Source organism: Phytophthora sojae (assembly GCF_000149755.1).
Source record: "Phytophthora sojae unplaced genomic scaffold PHYSOscaffold_1, whole genome shotgun sequence".
NCBI lineage: Eukaryota > Oomycota > Peronosporomycetes > Peronosporales > Peronosporaceae > Phytophthora > Phytophthora sojae.
This window is the reverse complement of record NW_009258115.1, coordinates 3,315,226-3,334,295: the sequence shown is the minus strand read 5'-3', so window position 1 is coordinate 3,334,295 and position 19,070 is coordinate 3,315,226. Positions and strand designations below refer to the sequence as shown.

Sequence of the window (19,070 nt, the reverse complement as noted above, 5' to 3'; positions counted from 1 at the left end):
TGGTTGCAGCCTCGGACGGCAAAACCTCGTTGCTCGGAGCAGAAATGACACGGCAGTGTGTGGCTGTTTCCGGTTCACTAGAAATGCTCGAAACCCCTGCCGACTGCTATTTTCACGAGCTCCAAACACGCGCGGTGGACACCTTCACAATCTCACTTCAATATTCACTTTCAAGGCACGATCTAGACACCTGACAGCACGCACATACATACATACACTCTACTTCTATACCCAATTTTCGCTGTGGATCATCCCGAGTACTCGCTGCTGGCGCAGATCGGGCATCGGTGGCTGCTGCTGCGTATGAGCTCGATATTCATCATGCTCATCGACGCAATCGTCGATTTCTGGTACAGCCTCTGGTTCTGCTGTCGGTTGAGCCTCGAAGTAATGTGCTACTACCAGCGATATCAACGCGTTGTTCGTGACGTTCACACAGGACACGAACGGGTCTGTGAGCCATTCCATCGCCGCGAGGACGGCCAGCAATACGGCACGAGGGCCCGTCGGAACTCCGTAGACAGGTCCTAGCGCCGTTGCGAGCGCGGCGGTCTTGCTTCCCATCGGCATCGGAGACACGATGCTGGAGATCAAGGCGTTGGTGAACATCATGGCTGTAAATGTGCCTGCAGACTGTGACGCGGCCAGCTCGACGCTGTCCATGGCCGACGTAGAAGCGCTTAGCACAAACAGCGTACTCACCGATAGGTAGAGTGCAGTGCCGGTCTGATTGAGCACTGTGCCCACGGAGCACACGATGAAGGCCAGCGGAGGCGACACACGCTTGCTCGCTACGACGGAAGAGACGGTGGTTGGGAGCGCAACGAGCGGAGACGCCGAGCTTATTGCCAACAACTGCGCTGGTAAAAGGTGCTCGAGGAACGCGAACGGGTTGGAGCGGGTGAAGAGTGTGGCCAGAAGCAGCATCACCACGACGTCGATCACCAGCGCAAGCAGCAGCACAGCCATGAGCGCTAAGGCAGTCGCCATGGCAGACCCCACGTCCATGACACTCATCGAAGCAGAAGACACAGACGACGCCAACAGTACGCTGCTCATCATGAAGGGCGCAATCATGGGCAGGTACCTCAGCAGAACATTCAGCAGGCGACACAGCGCTGCTTCCGCGTGAGCAACCAGTTGCAGCAGCACGAATTCCTCCTTCTCCTGCTGCTCTCCTTGTTCATCGTAGCTGCCTCCATCTTGTCCGCGCTCTGATCCGGCGAAACATACCAGCGCCGCTCCGAGCGCAAGTCCTCCGGCCACGAGACCCACCACTTGTCCGTCAACGAAGGCGCCCGCTACATTCTGCGGGAGGACGCTCTCGGCCACCTTGATCACCTGCTCGCCCACAGTCGACGCCTGCGTCATGGGGTTCATCAAGAACGTCTTGGCCACGTCGTCGAGCTCGAACGCGGTCGCATTCTCCGAGCACGCGAGAGTCCCGTCACTTTGGAGTGCTACGGAGCCGTTGGCCACGGCGCGGGGACACACGAAAGCCACAGCCGCGCCCGCCGGCAGCCGCCAGACCTGCGCCAGCGTGGCGCTAGTTGGTACGATGCTCTGCAGTGCCAAGGCCAATAGTGCACCCAAGACGCTGGCCAGCAGCGTGGACAGCGCGAAGCCCGCGAGCGTCGCCCCTGCGAGCCGCAGCCATCGGGACTGCGACTGAAGCTTGAGAGCCTCGCGGGCCTCGCTTGCGCCCGTGCGCGTTGCATGCAGCATCACGACCGGCGGCGTGAGCCCCACGAAAGCGTCGAGCAGCACGTCCCCGGGAAGCCACAGCAACCAGCGCACGACCGCAGAGGAGCGCGCGCCCGCGAGCGCCACCCCCAGCGACGCAACGGTGCCACCCAGCACGCCCAGCAGCAGCGGCAGCAACCGCGGCGCGGTGACGCCGGAAAGCGACCCGCCGCCCGACGGCGGAGAGGGGCCCGCCATGGCGACAAGAATATATGCCGCGGAAGACGCGGCCAGCGGATGACCAGCTCACATGTAGAAGAGAGTGCGGCTGCCGAACCAGCAGTGGTCTTATGACCCCGACAGCCGGACGGATATCGTGGATGAAGTCGGACCGAAACTGAACAACTGACATCTCGGTGAGCCCCTGGAAACGTAAACTCGATATTTGTAAACAAGGCTCTCCAGTCCAGGGAATGTAGAGAACCAACTATTGCCGTTTGCAGATATTTTGGCCAACGCATGCTTATTATCTCGTTAATAATCTCGATTTTAATCCAGCCAGCTCTTAATTAAGACCTAGGTCTGATTTATATATCTCGCCAGTACGGTCTAAGATCCGAGCTTGGGGCTCTGTTTTCTCGACCAAGGCGCTTTTCTACGACTTGGAAACGCAGAAATGCCATTCTAGACGGGCCAAACCGAGTTTCTGGGCCTAAAAGCGGCCCCCAGCAAAGCATAAAGCTAAATCAGCCCTCGCCTATCTCGTGTCCACTCATATTAGAAACAGGCGTGGTCTATTTTAGAGGTCTATTTTAGAGGGCAAAGTATTTGCAAGCGGCAATAACGACATGTGAAGAACTTCAACGGTGCCGAGCTCCTTTGACGAACATGCCAACCGCTAACTTGAGCTTAATCTTCCCGAAGCCTTCAGCCCGGAAACATGTCGGACGTACTGGCAGCAGCAGTGCTGCAGCAAAATCTCAGGCTACGCGCTAACTCACTCGCCGCGCACTTCACAGGTCTTGTACTATCGGCGCTTTCGGATCGAACTCGAGGCCAGGGATAGTCTCTTTGTTGTGAAAGATGCACGACGACGCAAGCACGAAGCTTGTTCGAGTTGCCGGCGGTACATCTTGGCGAGGGCCTCCGTGGAAGCAGCTCTCAAGCAACCCCAGCTCTCGAGTCGAGGCTGTAAATGTCTCAAAGTATCCGCGAAAGTATCCGCCATCAACAGCTCATTTGCTCATTTGCCAATCAGCCAAAATGGCGGAACTCAAGACGCCAAAAGCTCGACCGCCGCCTCCGCAGCTCGTCGCTCGCAGCAAGCGCTTCCTGTATGGCACGATAGCCGCCGGTGCGTAGCTCTGCGTCTGCTCTCCCTTGACTAGGCGTCTTCTGACGCTCTTGGCAGCGTGTGGCTCTTTCCGAGCTCTGGCGGATGACCAAGTGCGCAACGAGTTCTGGAGGTGAGAGAGGTGACGAGATGTCGCGGTTTGTCTTATAGTTCCCCCAGTCTAATGGTTATGATGCTGCAGGAGCATGAAGGTGCTGCTGATCATGTCCGCCGTGCTCTCCGTCTTGCTGCACGTGCTGCTGTTCCCCGTCGAGATGATCAGCATGCTGTTCCTCAGCCAGGAGACGGTGGACACCAGTGTGGGCGCCTTCCGCTACGCCGCCGCCTCGACGGTGCCGCTTTTGCTGGTCGGCGTGTGCCGCTACTTCAGCGTCGACATGTTTGAGAACGCCTTCTTTGCGGGGCTTGCAACGCACGACGCGGCGCTCGCCCAGGCCATCCGACAGGTAACAGCAACATTGACGCTCTACCAGGTAGGGGAGGAGGCTGATCGATGCTGCAACTGTTGCTGCTGATAGAAAAAAGCGATCTACTGGGACTGGGAGTACGTCCGCCACTTGTGGCGCTTTGGGCTGCGCCAGCTTGGCTTCGGTCTGGTTGCGCTGGTGGCCAAGCCCCTGCTGGGTGTATTGATTCCGATCGCCCAGTTTGGCTACAGGTGCGTGCGTTGTTCCTGCAAGTTGGAAGAGCTGGTCTGCTAACTCACTAACTGCACTTCGATGCTGCTGACGATAGGATTCGGCACATGGAGGCGGCGTTCTTGGTGCCGATCTTCATCGCCTTTGTGCTGCCAGCAACGCGCGAAGTTGCGCTGCAGCTGGTGCATCTGTGGCTTGACTCGCGCGCCATGATCCGCGAGCTGTACGACCCCATTATCTCTCGCCTCAAGTCGGCGGCTAAGAACGGAGATCCCAACGTTAGCACTGACCTGTTGACAGACATGGAGATCGACAGCGAGGAGCACGACAGCCACACCGAACAGCGGGACTGGCACCAGAGCGGAAGTGACGCCGCGCGACTGGGCTTTGGGCTTGTTTTCTGCTACATGCAGCAGATTCCATTCCTTGGCCCGTTTGCCTGGTTCATGGGCTTCGCTTCGGCTGGCCTGTTCGCCCCTGAGCTCGTCGATCTGAGTGCATTCAGCGGACCAAGCAAGAAGAAGACGTAATACGCGGCACAATACCCGATGTTGAGCGCTGCCCTGCCACCCAAACAAGGACAACGAGCCTGTGCCTTGATCATTGCATTGCTGAGCGAGAAAGATTGCATTTATTTTGCCTTAAACCAAGAATCATCGACCTTGGCATCGACCTCCAGAGCCACAGACAGCGGCTTCTCGAACGGGTTCTCCATCAAGTGCACCACGAGCTTCATCGCTTCATCCACCGACTCCTCGGGGCCCTCGACAATAATTTCATCGTGAATCTGGGAGACCATCTCCCAGCCGAGCTCGCGTAACCTCGGGTTCTGGTGCACACGCAGCATGGCCTGCATCACGACGTCGGCGGCGGCGCCTTGGATTGGAGTGTTGATGGCGGCGCGTTCTGCGTGGCCCTTGGCCTTCTTGGACGCCATGCTGTCGTCCGTCAGCATGGCGTCGGGGAGCCTTCGATACCTTCCGAGCAGTGTCCGCGTATAGCCAAACCTCCGCGCAGTCTCGATAGCCTGCTTTTGCCAATGCCGCACCTCTCCTCGGTCCGCGTACCATTTCTCCAGCGTTTCTGCAGCCTCCTTACGCGAAACATTGAAATCCTTCGACAGACCAAAGGCGGTTTTGCCGTAGGCGATGGAGAAGTTGAGAACCTTGGCGTTCTTACGTTCGTTGCCGAACTTGTCCTTGAGCAGCGGCGCTGGCGGTTCCTCGCCGGTGGAATGGTCCCATTCGAGGAGCGCCTCACCCTTTTCCACTGCCTCCGCCACGTACGGGTACATACCCATAGCCGTTCGCGAGTGAAAATCACCGCCAGCCTTGAATGCATCGATCATCGCCTTACACTGTGTGATGTGCGCCATGAGGCGCAGCTCCAGCTGCGAGTAATCGGCCACGATGAGTTTCTTGCCTGGAGGAGCCGTGAACGCGTCGCGGATCTTGTATCGATCTTTGCCCATAGCAGGTTGATTCTGCAGGTTCGGCTTCCGTGATGACAGGCGACCCGTGTCTGTGTTGAGATTGAGCGAGCAGTGCACGCGACTGTTGCTGTCGGCGAGCTCTTGCAGAGGCAGGATAAAGTTGTTGAGCATGGTGTTGATACTGCTGATGTCGAACAGAGCCTTCAGCGCCACACAGGCGGCAGCACCCTCCTCCTTGTCCTTAAAATGGTCGTATGCTCGGCCGTACTTTGGTGGATCTGCTTCAGGCTGTGGATGGACAGTGGAAATCAAAGGTCAGTGTCAAATTCTACAGTCGGCAAACATAGCAAGATACTTACGTTGCCTGCGAGCTCCTTGAGCACTTCAGCGCTGGCGGCCGGGAGTCCACTAGCTGTGAAGTGTGTGGGCGGGATGCCCAGGCCACGGATCGTCATATTTCGCTTCTTCTTGGGTTTTTGCTTGCCCTCTTCGATGAAGCCCTCCGTGTTCTCCACTTCAAACGCGCGCTCCGCAGGAAGCACTTGCTTCTTCTTCTTCTCGTCGTAGTACGGCGCGAACAGCAGCTGCTGCTTCTGCGCCGCGCTGTATAAATTAATGCGCTCGCTCTCGTCGCAGTAGCGCGACGCCCACTTGAGCACGAGTCGCTCCAGACGAGCGCGGTCTTCCAGTGCCTGCTTCTCGACTCCCGCGAGATACTCGAGGTCCACGTGCATGCCCTTGCGCTCGATGTCCGTCAGACACTCGCCGAACAGGATGATGTATTGGCGATAGAAGTCGTACATGGATCCAGTCTGCGGCTCCTCGTCCACCGCAGCGGCAGCAGCAGCAGCGTTAACAGCAGCGTTCGTCTTGGGCGCGTTCTCGAACCAGAAGGTCTGGTCCAGCTTGTGCTGCAGCACGCGGTGCAGGAACCAGGTGCTCTCTGCATCGTAGACGCTGTACCTGATCCAGCGCTTCCTGAACTCGGGGAAGCGCTGCAGCTCCTCGACCGTGGGCATGATGCGCTCCTTGCCCTTGGAGCCGTCCTTGCGGAGCTTGGGGATGCCGAAGAGCTCCTTCATGGGCTTCTTGCGCTGCAGCAGCAGGTCGGCCGTCAGCGCCTCCAGCGAGTAGCCTCCGTGCTGGAACCTGGCCGTGTTCCAGAGTCTGGCCATGTGCATCGTGTCCCCGCCGAGGCCCTGCACGTTGATGCCGTGGTTGTACAGCACGTGCCGGTCGAAGCTGTAGTTGTGCCAGACCTTGAGGTACTCGCGGCTCTCCAGGAAGTCCTTGAACAGCTGCAGCGTGCCCTCGGCGCTGTCCAGGTTGTCCACCCACACGTACGGCCCGTTGCCGTAGTCCACGTCCGGCCCGCTGTAGAGCGACAGGCACGTCACGACGCCGTTGCCCACGGGCCCCACGGCCTTGACGTCGATCTGCGCCACCTCCGTGTCGCACGCGTGGAAGTGACCCGGGCCCAGCTCGCGGATCTTGGCCAGCACGCGGCGCGCGCCCTCCTCGTCCTGGATGAGGTTCACGGGCCGCTCGTCGTCGTCGGCTGCCGTCAGGCCGCGCAGCAGGCGGCGGTCGATCTTGTCCGACGTCACGAACTGCAGGCGCCGGCCGCACGGTTCAGTCGCAGGCGGAGGCGGAGGAGCAAGCGCCGCCGCAGTCGACAGACAGCGGCGCCGGGCCGCTGCGAGCCGCCAGGACGAGCGCAGCATCTTCGACCAAGGATGGAACTGCTGGCCAGTCGGCGTAAAGTCAGAGTATACTGAGGAGCTGTATTGATGTATCGAAATGATTACACCAACGTCTCGGTGTTCGACAATGAAATGAAGTGATGTCCGGCCACCTCATTCGCAGTTCAAGCCAGTCGCGCGCTCAACACGCACGTGTCCAAGAAGAAGAGAAGATGCTGCAGTTCCTGAGCAACGCCGACAGCAACCTGTTCGTGGGCGCAGGCGTGGCGGTGGCCGCCGTGATGGCCGTCAGGTACCTGAACGCGCGCGCCGACGCGGCCCAGCAGCGCGCGTACGAGGCGGCCAAGGCGCGGCAGGAGGCGCTCAAGGCCGAGCGCGAGAAGCCCATCAAGCGCCGCTTCTTCACGCCCGAGGAGCTGCTGCCCTTCAACGGGGAGGACGGCCAGCCCATCTACATCGCCGTGCTGGACAAGGTGTACGACGTGAGCCGCAAGCGCGACTTCTACGGCCCGGGCGAGGGCTACCACCTCTTCGCCGGCCGCGACGCGTCCCGCGCGCTGGCCAAGATGTCGTTCGAGAAGGAGGACCTGGACAGCGACGACCTGTCGGACTTGAGCTTCATGGACAAGGAGACGCTCAACGACTGGGTCACCAAGTTCTCCGTCTACAACAGCTACCCGAACGTGGGCCGCGTGCTGCGCCGCCGGGACCTGACGCTCGAGGAGCTCAAGCAGTTCAACGGCGTCGACAACCCGCGCAAGATCGTCTACGTGGCCCTGAACGGCAACATCTACGACGTGACGCTGGACGGCCTCAACCACTACGGCCCCGACGGAGGCTACAAGCAGTTCGCCGGCCGCGACTGCTCGCGCTCGCTCGCCTGCATGTCCTTCCTGGACGAGTACCTGGACAACCCGACGCTCGAGGGCCTCACGGAGCAGCAGCAGGAGACGCTCAAGAAGTGGGAGGACAAGTTCAAGGAGAAGTACCCGGTCGTGGGCAAGCTCATCAAGTAGAGAGAGAGAAGGCAGTAAACGTCAGTCCGTAAGGCGCCGGCGAGCGTCGCAAAATGCTTAAAGAGAGAGATGCTGAAGTTCCTGCTAACGTCACGGCTTGTTGTGCTCGACGCGAGCAATGCAGGAGGTTTCCTGGCCCCACGATCGCTCGCTCGCTATGTTTAGTGTTGCGCGTATCCAGCCGCGCATTCGCCCGCGAGCCGCAGAAACCAACAGCCCGATCGATCCACGCCAAGCAGCGCAGGCCATGGGCAACGCAGTGGGCACGCCGCCGACCGGGCCTAACTCGCTGGCGACTTCAGGTGGCAGGCGGGGCAGCGCCACGAAGGAGCCGTCGAGTCGCCAGCACTTCACTGTCGAGCAGCTCGCCACTTTCAACGGCGGTGCAGACAGCAAGCACCCCATGTACATCTCGGTCAAGAGCGAGGTGTACGACGTGAGCTCCAGTCGAGAGCTGTACGGGCCGTCGGGCAAATTCGCGGCGCTGGCGGGCAAAGACGTCACGCGGGCGCTTGCCTTGGGCAAATGGGACGACGCGAAGGAGTTGGCGCGTCTGGACCTGAGCGACTTGACTCCAGATCAGTTCCAGGCGCTGGACGCGTGGCTGGCCAAGTTCCAGAGCGACGAGCACAAGTACACGAACGTGGGGCGGCTCGTGGACGCCAACCTGTGGCTCACGCTCGCGGAGCTGCTGCCGTTCAACGGCGTGGACAATCCGCGCCAGACCATCCTGGTGGGCGTCGACGGCGTGCTGTACGACGTGACCATGAACGGCGCCGAGTTCTACGGCCCCGACGGCATGTACGGCCAGTTCGCCGGTCGAGACGCGTCCAAGGCGCTGGCCTGCATGTCGTTGGAGGACGAGGCTCTGGCCAACCCGTCGATCGCCGACATCACGCCCGAGCAGCGCAAGACGCTCGACGACTGGATCAAGCGCTTCGAGGGCAAGTACGCGGTCGTGGGCAAGATCGCTGGGCGGCAGTAAGATGTGAGTTGGATAGCGCCTAATGAATGAACAGCCTGAACCTGGCCAGCAGCTCTCGCTCCGCGGTTGACGTTGAACAGGGACCGAGTCATCGCCGCAGCAGTTTACGCCGAGGCATGCTCGGCGTAAACCGATTGTCACCATCGCTGCAGGAGTCTGCTGGTTGGTCTCACTTGCCGAATCGCCCGACACCCCACAGAGGACTCTATGAAGGTGCGGAGCAGTGCCCATACAGTTCAATTTCAACATTAGGCGGGCTATACAATTAGGTGCTTAGTGTGCGACTTGTGTCCATCTAGATGACGCTGCCGTAGCGCTGCGCCTCCAGCTTGAGCTTGTGGCGGCGCCAGAGGAGGACACCGCCGCCCACTTCGAGCAAGCCGACGATGATGAGCACGATGAGGCCCGGCAGGAACGTCTTGACCAGCGTGAGCGTGCTCTTGAAGGTGTCCAGCACACTGTCCTTGGCCTCGGCCGCCTCCTGCACCCAGTAGGTCGGCAGCACCACTTCCGTCGGCAGCGCCGGCCACACGAGGTCGCTCATCGAGGCGTTGGCCACAGTGGTCGAGGTGGACAGCGCGTACGAGACCTGCGACCGCTTGCGCGCGCTCATGGTCTGGCCCGTGCCCGACTCGATGTCCACGAACGTGCCGTACGCGTTGAAGTAGCTCTCGGCCAGGCTGCCGTCCGAGTCGTACATGGTGTCGGCCGTCACGACCGTGCCGTCGCTTTTGGTCATCTCCACGCCCTCCAGCAACGACGAGTCTCCGTAGACGAAGAACGGGCCGGACATGTACGACAGGAAGCCCGTGATGAAGCTCAGCTGGTGCAGGCCGTTCACGGGGATACCCGAGCCGATCGCGGCGTGCTCGTCCGAGTACGCGAAGACGTCGGTTGGGGTGCCGAAGCGGTGCAGCGACACACCGTCAAAGTCCACCTCCGTGTCCAGGCTCGAGATGGGGATGGAGATCTCGGCCGGGCCCAAGTACGAGTCGAAGCTGTCGACGGTAGTGTGCTTGGCCATGCCGTTGACGGTCACGCCGCCAGGCTTGAGCGCCGAGCCGTCCGTGCCCGACACATTGAAGCACGTGACGTTGGCCAGCGGTGCGTCGCAGTTGGCGTAGCTCTTGAAAGCGATGATCTCGGCCAGCGTCGGGTTGCGGCGCTCGCCCAGGTCCGCCCACAAGGGCGCGACAGTGAAGCCGTTGTACTCAACATACGTTCCGATCTTGCTGCGGTCGTCGCAGCCTGTGCGTTTGACGTAGGCGCTGAGTGACGACGCATCCGGGGCCGCCTTGGAGTAGTCCATGCCGGAGGTTTCAATGATACCTGGAATCGGGGCAGCACACAGGCCGTAGTCGGTGCAGAGGCCTCCGCAGGTGGTCTTGGCAAAGCTGGCCGCTTCCTCGGCGCCGTACTCGGCGGCGTAGATGGACTCAATGGTGGCGCACGTGATATTGTTGACCGCCATGACTGCCGCACCCTTAGTGCACGTAGCGCAGGACGACGCAATGGCCAGGCAGTCGTCGCCGCTGCAGGCTGCGCACTGCTCGTTCAGGCCGCCGTCCACAGCGCAGACCTTGATGTAGTTGGCACTCAGGATGAGGCCGGTCAGCAGACTCGGGTAGCCCAGCGCCCACTGGGACGCTGTGCGCTTGGCGAAGATGCCGTTGTACGCGAAGCCCGACAGATCCAAGTCGGCGATGGCCTCCGGGCCCGTGGCCAGGAAGGCGACCACGGCGCTGTTGTTGGTCACCGTCTTCATGGCCTCCGGGTCCAGCGAGTTGAGGCCGCTCATCCAGCGCATCATCTGCTCGCCGTTATCGTGAATGATCGAGTCGATGTCGGACGCGTTCTGCCCAAGGGCGAAGGACGCCTGGGCCACCTGCGCCAGCAGGTTGTACTCGCCACCGGTGCCGGCGATGACGCTGAAGTAGCCCGTGTCGAAGCTCACGATCTCGTCCGAGTCGGAGCAGCCGTCGCAGCTCTTGTCGGCCTCGAACGTGTGGTACGTGTACGTCTTGTACGTGACGGTGGAGGCGTCGTCCGACAGGGACACGTCCAGCTTGATCTCGCGGCGGCGATACACGTACGGCCCCATCTCCTGCACTTGCAGCTTGGCGTTGGAGGCGAGGTAGTCCTCGGCGTTGGTGGCGTTGAGCATGTAGAGGGACACGTAGTAGGGCGAGCAGTCGTCGCAGTCGCCGTACGGGTCGAGGTAGCTTTCCTTGGCCACGTCCGAGTCCGAGCAGTGCACTACCTCGTCGTTCACGGCCGAGTTGACGTAGGCGGGCATGGCGGTGCCGTACAGGACGCCGAGGATCGCGGTCAGGCTGCCCACGGCCATGAGCGTGATGGCCCAGACCTTCTGGCTGCAGCATCGGCGCCTGCGCTGCTCGGCCTCCTCGAGCTTGGGGAAGGTGGTGGGCGACGCCTTCTCGAACTGCTCGAAGGCCGTGTTTCTCGCCTTCGGGGTGTGCGTCGTCGCCATGGTTGTCGGAGGTGTTGACCGGGCCGGCGAGTGGTGGCAGAAGGCAGCGCGGAGTGGATAATCGTCTCGGAGGTAGCCGGCAAATTCGCAATTGAGAACGAGGCGGCCAAAGCGCCCGAGGTGGAGGTGGCGGCGCCGGTGGCATGTAGAAGTCAGCGCCGGGGGAGGAACAATGAGCCCGAGCGACACGACGGCGGTAGCCACGTCGGTCGCTGGAAGCGTTGCTGCGAGTGGGACTGCGGCGAGATAAGATGGCGATAGACTCAGGTGGGGATGCTGATCCTCCAAAAGCTCTCAACCTGCAGTAAACAATGGGGGCTCGTTCTAGTACCGACACTGCGTTTCGAGGGAGCCTGAGCCAGAACCTGCCCCACGAACACATGGGGATCTGCTGCCGTCGCGACTTGGATCTACCGCCTTGTACTGTACAGTGTGGGCAGTGCCGACTCGGCACAAGTCTACACTGCGCGACTTTATCGTTGAACCAAGTTCTACTTACACCAAGTGTAGAACGTTCGGGGGGGGTGGCGGGCTTCCAGATGCGAACAACTTCATCGTGTGCCCCGTCGAGCAGCCACGTCGTACGGACCTCGGCGTTCATGTGCTGCGCATAGAGACAAACACCTGCGAGGCGAGCAATTGCGACGCATGGCCGCTCGACGATCAAAGGCAAGACCAGCAGCGCGTGGGAGGAGGGCGCCCTACTCGATGAATGCCATCCCTGTCTGCTTTGTGATGGAAATCTGTCAAGCAAATGTGCAGCGCCGGTCCAGGCCAGAAACGGCCGGTCGATCTTGACAACCATTTGGCTGGTCAAACGAGCAGCTTATGGCGTTGCTGAGGTAGCAGCGGCGGTGGTGGATGAAGCGAGTCCTTCATCGCAGGAGCTCAAGTCGGCGTGCTCCGCTGACGCTGCTGAGCAACAGCGACTCGACGGATGGACTTGGGATGGTGTCGCTGCAGAGATCTCGGCGAGCCCACTGCGGCCGAATCTAGGGTCACCAACGAGAGCGAAGTGATCGTGCAGTCGACCTGCAAGTGGAGCTCTCTGCTCAAACCAGCGACGATGCGCCCGGAGCTCTTCGTGCCAACGAGCGTAGCAGAAACCACCTTGCAGTGGAAGAACGACAAGCACGTCAAGGTGAAAGGTCTGTTGGCGCTCGTTGTCGGTGGTACCTGCGTTCTGCACCTTTACGATTGCTGCTGAATGCTGAAGGTATGGACGGCACGCGGCATCGCGAGCCTTAGGCACCACTGTCATCTGTGTATGGCAAACGAGAGCTTTAACCTGGAAGAAGAGTGGCGCGACTCCGGGAGCCAATGTCTCCTCACAAGATGAGCAAGAGCACAGAGCGCACGATGCTTGCGTGCCGTCGTCGTGGCGTCGCGAATACTACATGTACTGAGCATGTTGAACGTTACGCGTGACTAAAGTGCCCAAAGCGGTCTGCAGCAAGCACTCGCAATGCGTCACCTCTACCTAATATCAATTTTACGCCTTGAAGGCCTGTTGGCGACGGCGCCGCAGGAAGAAGCCGCCGGCGGCGAGCGCCACGCCAACCACGATGCCCACGATGAGCACGGGCAGCAGGGTACTGAGGATCGTCACGAGCGAGTCGTAGTCGTCCACCTTCTTGTCCGAGATGGTGGAGCCCTCCTGGCCCCAGTAGACGGGGATAATAACCTCCGTCTGAAGCGCCGGGTACAGCACGTCGCTCATGGCGAACGAGCTGTTGGTGTTAGACGGAGAAAGCGCGTACGAGGCCATGAGGCGCTTGTAGGCGCGCATGGTCTTGCCCGTGCCGGCCTCCATGTCCACGTAGGTCGCGTACTTGTCCGAGTACGTCGACGTCAGCGCACCGGCGCTGTCGTAGAGCGTGTTCTTGCCAACCATGACGCCGTCGTTCATGGTGATCTGAACGTTGGTCGTGAGCGACTCGTTGCCGTACAGGTACATGGGGTACGACACGTAGGCCAGGAAGCCCGACGTGAAGGCCATCGACTGCACGCCATCCACCGGGTACGCCGTGCCCATGTCGGCGTTGGCGTCGGTGGCCGTGAGCAGGTCGACCGACGGGCGGAAGCGGTGCAGCGTGATGCCCTCGTACTCGACCTCCTCGTGCTGGTTGAACAGCGACAGGTTCTGGCGGCCCTGTGAGAGGTAGATGTCGTAGCTCTCGAGCGAGATGTCGTCCGCGAAGCCCGTGATGCTCACGCCGCCCGGGGCGATGCTGGTGGCGTCGTTGCCGCGCACGGGGCTGCACGTGAGGTTGGACGTGGGCGCCGCGCAGTTGCCGTAGGCCGAGAAGGCCGCGATCTCCGCCAGCGTCGGGTTACGGCGCTCGCCCAGGTCGGCCCACAGGGCCGTCTTCGTGTAGCCGTCGAACTGCTCGTACACGTTGATGTAGTTCTCGTCGTCGCAGCCCGTGCGCATGATGTACGTGCTCAGAGACGACGCGTTGGGGGCCGTCGCGGTGTAGTTGCGGCCGCTGGACTCGACGAGACCAGGCAGCGGCGCGGCGCACAGGCCCACGGAGCTGCAGAGCTGGCACGTGGTGCCGGCGAAGCTAGCGGCCTCCTCGGCGCCGTACACGGCAGCGTACGCAGCCTCGATGCGGCTGCACGTCTCCTCGTTGAGAGCCACGACCTTGGCGCCGCGGACGCACTGGTTGCACTGGCCCCAGATGGCCAGGCACTCGTCCGTCGTCTTGCCCACGCAGGCCGCGCACTGCTCGTTGAGGCCGCCGTCCGCAGCGCAGACCTTGATGTAGTTAGAGCCGAGACCCAGGCCGGCCAGCAGACTCGGGTAGCCCAGCGCCCACTGCGAGATGGTGCGCTTGGCGAACAGGCCGTTGTACGCGAAGCCCGACAAGTCCAGGTCGGCGATGGCCTCCGGGCCCGTGGCCAGGAAGGTGAGCACGGCGCTGTTGTTGGTCACCGTCTTCATGGCCTCGGGGTTCATCGAGTTGAGACCGTTGACCCAGCGCATCATCTGCGGGCCGTACTCGGTCACGATGCTGGCGGCCGCGGTCGTGTTGCTGGTCGAGGCGAAGGAGCCCAGGGCGAGACGCACCAGGAAGGCGAACTCACCGCCGGCCTGCGCGATGACGCTCATGTAGCCCATGTCGAGCGTCGTGACCTCGTCCTCGTCCGTGCAGCCGTCGCAGCTCATGTCCTCCACGAACGTGTGGTACGTGTACTGCTTGTAGCTCACGCGGTTGCCGTCGTCCAGGAGCTCGACGTCCAGCTTGATCTCGCGGCGTTGGTACACGTAGGGGCCCATTTCGCGCACCTGCAGGGTCTTGTCGTCTCCGGCCAGGTAGTCCTCGGCGTTGGTGGCGTTCATCATGTAGAGGCTGTAGTAGTACGGCGTGCAGTCGTCGCATCCGTACGGGTCGATGTACGAGTCCTCGGCGATGTCCGAGGCGTCACAAGACACCACGCCGTCCTTGACGGCGTTGTCGACCACGGCCGGCACCACCGTGCCGTAGACCAGGCCGATGACGGCGATCAGGGCGCCCGTGATGATGAGGCCCCATCCGAGCGAGCAGCAACCGCAGCGACGGTCGCGGTGGTGCGGTTCCTTCTCGAAGTATTCCGACTCCGGAGACTGGGCCACCATGGTTCCTGTTTGGTGGAGACGGCAAATCCGCGAATGGCTGGCGGGATCAACCCGGCGCTCGAAAGCTGGAGAACCGGGAGAACTGGCTGTTGTGCAGTGCCAGTCGCTCAGCTCAGCTTTCTAGGCCAAGATGACGAAAGCGGGAAGGCTGGGGAGCGTAAGAAATCTTCGGGATCGGCTTTGGAGTGATCCAGCTCAAGGTCCTTTCAAGCGCGCCGTGCACGAGACACGGGTTGCACTTGACCAGGGGCAAAACAGCCTGGAAATGCTGCCATTCATTCTGTCGAGCGACCGGCAGATGGCGCCGACGTCGCAGCAGCAAATCGCAAACTGCGCGGAGACCGCGTCGACTGGTTCTGGGCGTGTTTGGAGACGTCGATCGTGTTTCTCTCGACGCGAGGAAGCGACTGCGAGTCCATGCAACAACTGACTGAGTGGCATGTGAGACCGTGGTGGTGGTGCTGCTGCTGGCGGCGGTGCTGCTGGTGCTCGTGTTGTGAGGAGGCCAAGGAGGAGGTTGCCGTTCATCTTACACAGCACCGCAACAGGAGATTAAAGACCAGATGGTGACCGTGCCACTTCGATTCGCTTCAACGAGGTCAATTCTGACCGGATCTGCGTTACGGACCTGAGAGTGACTGCCTGAATCAGGCCCTGATGGAGTGACTGATGGACCGACACACACCTTCAAGCGTTTGAAGTTCGCATCCCTCCCGTCGAAATTGTTTGCGGGCGAGTGCACAGTAACGTGAGGCCTCAGTTTCGTCGACATGCAAAACTATGCATCGCGCACTTTCATCAAAGGTTTTCAGACGTTCACACAATGAACCGGTACAAAGGCCATTACAGTTACTTCGGTTAGCTAAGTATTTGGGGACAGTCACTCACTACTTCTTTGTCATAAGCTCGCCTAACGCTTCGTGTAATTGCTGTCGAAACGCTGCAGTAAATGCATCACCCGAGTCTTTGAGCGCGAAGTTGGAAAGCGCTTCCAAGCTCTTCTTGGTTTGTGCCTTTTCAACAACCCGCCCAGCAATTTTGATCGAGAGAAACTCCAAGCGGTGGAAAAAATTGAAGTACTTCTCCATGGGCACCATACCGAGGATGCGGTCGCTCATATTTACTGCATTCACAAACTTCCTGTTTGCCACGAGGTCGAGCAGTTCCAGGACATCGACGCAGTTAACGGCGGTCATCAAATCCCTCTCAAAGCCTCCCTGGCATGGAGCGAAGATCCTGCGCGGAACTCCGCCATACATGTCGTATCGCGCCTTCAGTTCATCTTCGGACAGTTTGGAGTTCCCCTTCAGCAATGCATTGCTTGTTTGGAGCTCTCTTAGCGTCCAAATCGGCATAATGAAAAGTCCCTCACGTGCGAATTTGCGCATGCCCCTCACTTCGAGAGAAGCGAAAAGTATTGAAACCCCATTCCAGCCACGCAATCGCGACGATTCCTCATCGACCAAGCGAATAACGTTGGGTACCGGTATTGCCTTAAACTTGTACTTCCGTCTCGCTCAATCCCAAGAACGCTTGTCTGCGGGGGCAATACTGGTGATACAGATCGTCATAGTTCAAAACCAGCGCATACTTGGACAGATCCACCACCCCCTCTGCTTGTCCGCGAATCAATCGAAACGCGCAATACAGGTAGAACCTGCTTTTGCCGACGCCTGGATTCCCAGTCACGACCAACTCGGCGCTGAACTGGCGTTCAAGCTTTTTCACCGCGATTCTCATCATTTCCTCGAAAATCACAACATCGCACGAGCGCTCGACAATTGTGGGATACTGGGTCATGGGCGTCACCATCGGGGGGAAGCGCAACATCTCGAGATATTGCACTTTGTCTACGGCGTCGTCAATAAATTCGAACATCTTCATTTCTCGCGGAAACCATCGGCCATCATCAATAGCTTCAGTCGAAGTTGTGTTTGGAGGCAGCACCAATACATGGATATCCTCATCACGTACACTCGTAAAGAGACTCGCGAGTCTCTCCCCAGGGTCCAGTTTCTTCTCTCGGAACTCTGAAATTGTCAACGAGTCTGCGTGGGCTAGTTCTTCCACCTGAGGCGCCTTGCTGTGGAGCCAGCCTCCGTCATCCGCCTTAGCTAGGATCAAGAGCAGTGTGGCTGCGTCGACCCCCTGGAAGGTGTTCTCTCTCTTCTTCTTGATCGGCTCTTGTAGCCCTCCAACGTCATCATCCAGCCACGGAAAACCGGACTCCTCGCTCTCCCAGTATGAGGCATCACAGCGTCTGCCCCACTTTCTGCCTCTTGAAGCAGCGACTGAAATCATCGGGGTGGGGACTCCAAAATTCCGGCGTCTGGGCAACAACCAACACGTTAACTTGGCGCTCTCCGATCGAACGAAAAGCAGACCCCACTCGCTCGGTTAGGTTCAGCTCTTCTCGAAGCAGACTTGGCACTTGAGAGAACTGCTTTGAGGCGAGCTCGTCGAGTGTGCTATCCGTGCTGGCCGCTGGACAGTTTAGCAGCGTATAAGCGGACGTCGGAGGCCTCCACTCCCAGGAAAATGTCCGTGCTTTTGCTGCATAATTATCTTCCGCAAGCCTTCCACTAGCTTGTCGCGTCCGTCTCCACCGAGAAGATATCTTCATGCGCTCCAACAACGAGGCAATACGGACGCAAGAGTTTCTCCATCCTGCTAACGAGGAAAATGCCTTTCCCAGACAAGAATATTTCGTAAAAAATTGAAAGATTTAAAAACGAACATCCCTACCCCCCAAGATTTCATTCACTTGTGTCGAGCATTCGTAAGACAGTTTGACGACAAATCAAATTTAGCCATGTGATTGGCTAATATTATGCGTGGTGTTGTCCGTGTATGCCCTTGGCCGGGCCGTCTGCGTCGCCGTCGTGGCATGCACCAGCAACGGATAGCCGTGCTGACGAGCAGAATCGGCAGCATGAACGTGTATTTGTTTCGTTTTCGATTTCGTAGTAATGTGAAGTGCATCACAGTTATTTGGCCTAACTAGCGACCTACTAAATGCCAGGTCCTTCAAATGAAAGTGCGTATTATACATATTTTATGAGGTCCGAGGAGCTCTTCCATGAAGCCGCGTAGTCGGCGTAAGTAGGGAGATGCCCTTCGGAGGACACGACGCGGTTGGTACACGGAGAACTAAATTGTGCTTGAGCGTACATTGAATAGCAAACGACTAGAATGTACACTCGAGCACTCTCTAGAAACTTGTCAACAAAGCCGAAACGGAAACACTACGTAGATTCAAGCTTAACAGACAGCAATAGACTGGCGCGGTTATAAGCGCTCTAGAATCGCTGCCTCTTATGCTACGCAACTAACCACGTTATTGAAGGAAGGCTTGCCCGCATCATGATACGTACATTGCAACCTGACAGTACGAAAACTCCAACAATATTTCTCTCGTGACCTATCCAGGCACTGAAAAGCTCTGGACGTGGCATTTTAAGAGCAACAGATCAGAACAGCCTTAGCGCTAAGGCTTCACGCAAGGCCTGGCGCGGCCGCCGTGGCTACAGCCAGAATATCATCCTGTTGTCGACGGACCTACGCGCCATGCAACTGCGTCGTCTTGGCGAACAAAGGTGCCACCAACACAGCCTGCATCCGCACCGCTGTCGTGGTTGAGTGGGCCCGAGCATGCACATGCAGCTCTGCACGTCAAGTAGAGCTTTTGACCAATAATATGGCGCAAACTGGTGTCCGACAAACTGTCTTACGTTTTGAGTGACAAAATACAATGTAGCCACTGGTATACTAAAATCAAGATGTAATCAAAATGCGTTGATTGCAAAACGTAAGACGCTTTGTCTTACGGTATGCTCTCTAGGGACCAGTATCGTCTTACGAAAAAGCATGAATCTTTCTTGCAATGGGGGTATTGCAGTTGCTGGAAGCGAGGTGAAATTTACATATTTCAAGTCGACATGCATTCTTCCAATAAATTGCTTGGTATCTCCAAAGCCTTTCTGCGTGGGCTATTTGGGTAAGAGTTGCTTTACCATGCACAATGGTACATGCAGGATCGCACTGACATCGACCAGCATGGGGTCAACACCATACTTTACCATGGGTCGACAAGACCTCTCCAGATTTAGTTTTTCCTGGTCTACCACAAACAACATGCTGATCATT

The 19,070-nt window shown here is 59.1% G+C and overlaps 8 protein-coding genes across 8 annotated transcripts; 3 read left to right on the top strand and 5 right to left on the bottom strand.

The window, feature by feature from the left end:
* Positions 1-225: 225 nt before the first annotated feature.
* PHYSODRAFT_321274 (hypothetical protein) lies at positions 226-1,941 on the bottom strand (the record flags this gene model as incomplete). The annotated part of the gene is made up of 1 exon (XM_009516447.1): positions 226-1,941. One exon carries the CDS (start codon positions 1,939-1,941, stop codon positions 226-228), a length of 1,716 nt encoding a protein of 571 aa, XP_009514742.1.
* A 1,005-nt stretch (positions 1,942-2,946) lies between these two features.
* On the top strand, positions 2,947-4,205 carry PHYSODRAFT_474236 (hypothetical protein; the record flags this gene model as incomplete). Its single annotated transcript, XM_009516446.1, has 5 exons — positions 2,947-3,037; positions 3,095-3,149; positions 3,219-3,483; positions 3,556-3,695; positions 3,773-4,205. The coding sequence occupies 5 exons, from the start codon at positions 2,947-2,949 to the stop codon at positions 4,203-4,205; spliced, it is 984 nt and encodes a 327-aa protein (XP_009514741.1).
* Positions 4,206-4,222: 17 nt separating this feature from the next.
* PHYSODRAFT_284102 (hypothetical protein) lies at positions 4,223-7,732 on the bottom strand. The gene has a single exon (XM_009516445.1). The coding sequence runs from the start codon at positions 6,829-6,831 to the stop codon at positions 5,416-5,418; it is 1,416 nt and encodes a 471-aa protein (XP_009514740.1). The 5' UTR covers positions 6,832-7,732; the 3' UTR covers positions 4,223-5,415.
* Positions 7,733-8,073: 341 nt separating this feature from the next.
* On the top strand, positions 8,074-8,811 carry PHYSODRAFT_476895 (hypothetical protein; the record flags this gene model as incomplete). The annotated part of the gene is made up of 1 exon (XM_009516444.1): positions 8,074-8,811. The coding sequence occupies one exon, from the start codon at positions 8,074-8,076 to the stop codon at positions 8,809-8,811; it is 738 nt and encodes a 245-aa protein (XP_009514739.1).
* A 295-nt stretch (positions 8,812-9,106) lies between these two features.
* PHYSODRAFT_554004 (hypothetical protein) lies at positions 9,107-11,302 on the bottom strand (the record flags this gene model as incomplete). Its single annotated transcript, XM_009516443.1, has 1 exon — positions 9,107-11,302. One exon carries the CDS (start codon positions 11,300-11,302, stop codon positions 9,107-9,109), a length of 2,196 nt encoding a protein of 731 aa, XP_009514738.1.
* Positions 11,303-11,474: 172 nt separating this feature from the next.
* On the top strand, positions 11,475-12,550 carry PHYSODRAFT_321268 (hypothetical protein; the record flags this gene model as incomplete). Its single annotated transcript, XM_009516442.1, has 5 exons — positions 11,475-11,532; positions 11,842-11,987; positions 12,076-12,194; positions 12,266-12,450; positions 12,519-12,550. 5 exons carry the CDS (start codon positions 11,475-11,477, stop codon positions 12,548-12,550), a joined length of 540 nt encoding a protein of 179 aa, XP_009514737.1.
* Positions 12,551-12,794: 244 nt separating this feature from the next.
* On the bottom strand, positions 12,795-14,924 carry PHYSODRAFT_308713 (hypothetical protein; the record flags this gene model as incomplete). The annotated part of the gene is made up of 1 exon (XM_009516441.1): positions 12,795-14,924. The coding sequence occupies one exon, from the start codon at positions 14,922-14,924 to the stop codon at positions 12,795-12,797; it is 2,130 nt and encodes a 709-aa protein (XP_009514736.1).
* A 1,007-nt stretch (positions 14,925-15,931) lies between these two features.
* On the bottom strand, positions 15,932-16,772 carry PHYSODRAFT_387403 (hypothetical protein; the record flags this gene model as incomplete). The annotated part of the gene is given in 2 exon segments (XM_009516440.1): positions 15,932-16,417; positions 16,431-16,772. Coding segments are annotated over 2 exon segments (828 nt in total), but the record flags the coding sequence as incomplete, so codon positions are not given.
* Between the last annotated feature and the right edge of the window lie 2,298 nt (positions 16,773-19,070).

Bases quoted from the DNA above. Each gene is read 5' to 3' on its own strand.
- PHYSODRAFT_284102 (XM_009516445.1), bottom strand. From the start codon at position 6,831: ATGCTGCGCTCGTCCTGGCGGCTCGCAGCGGCCCGGCGCCGCTGTCTG.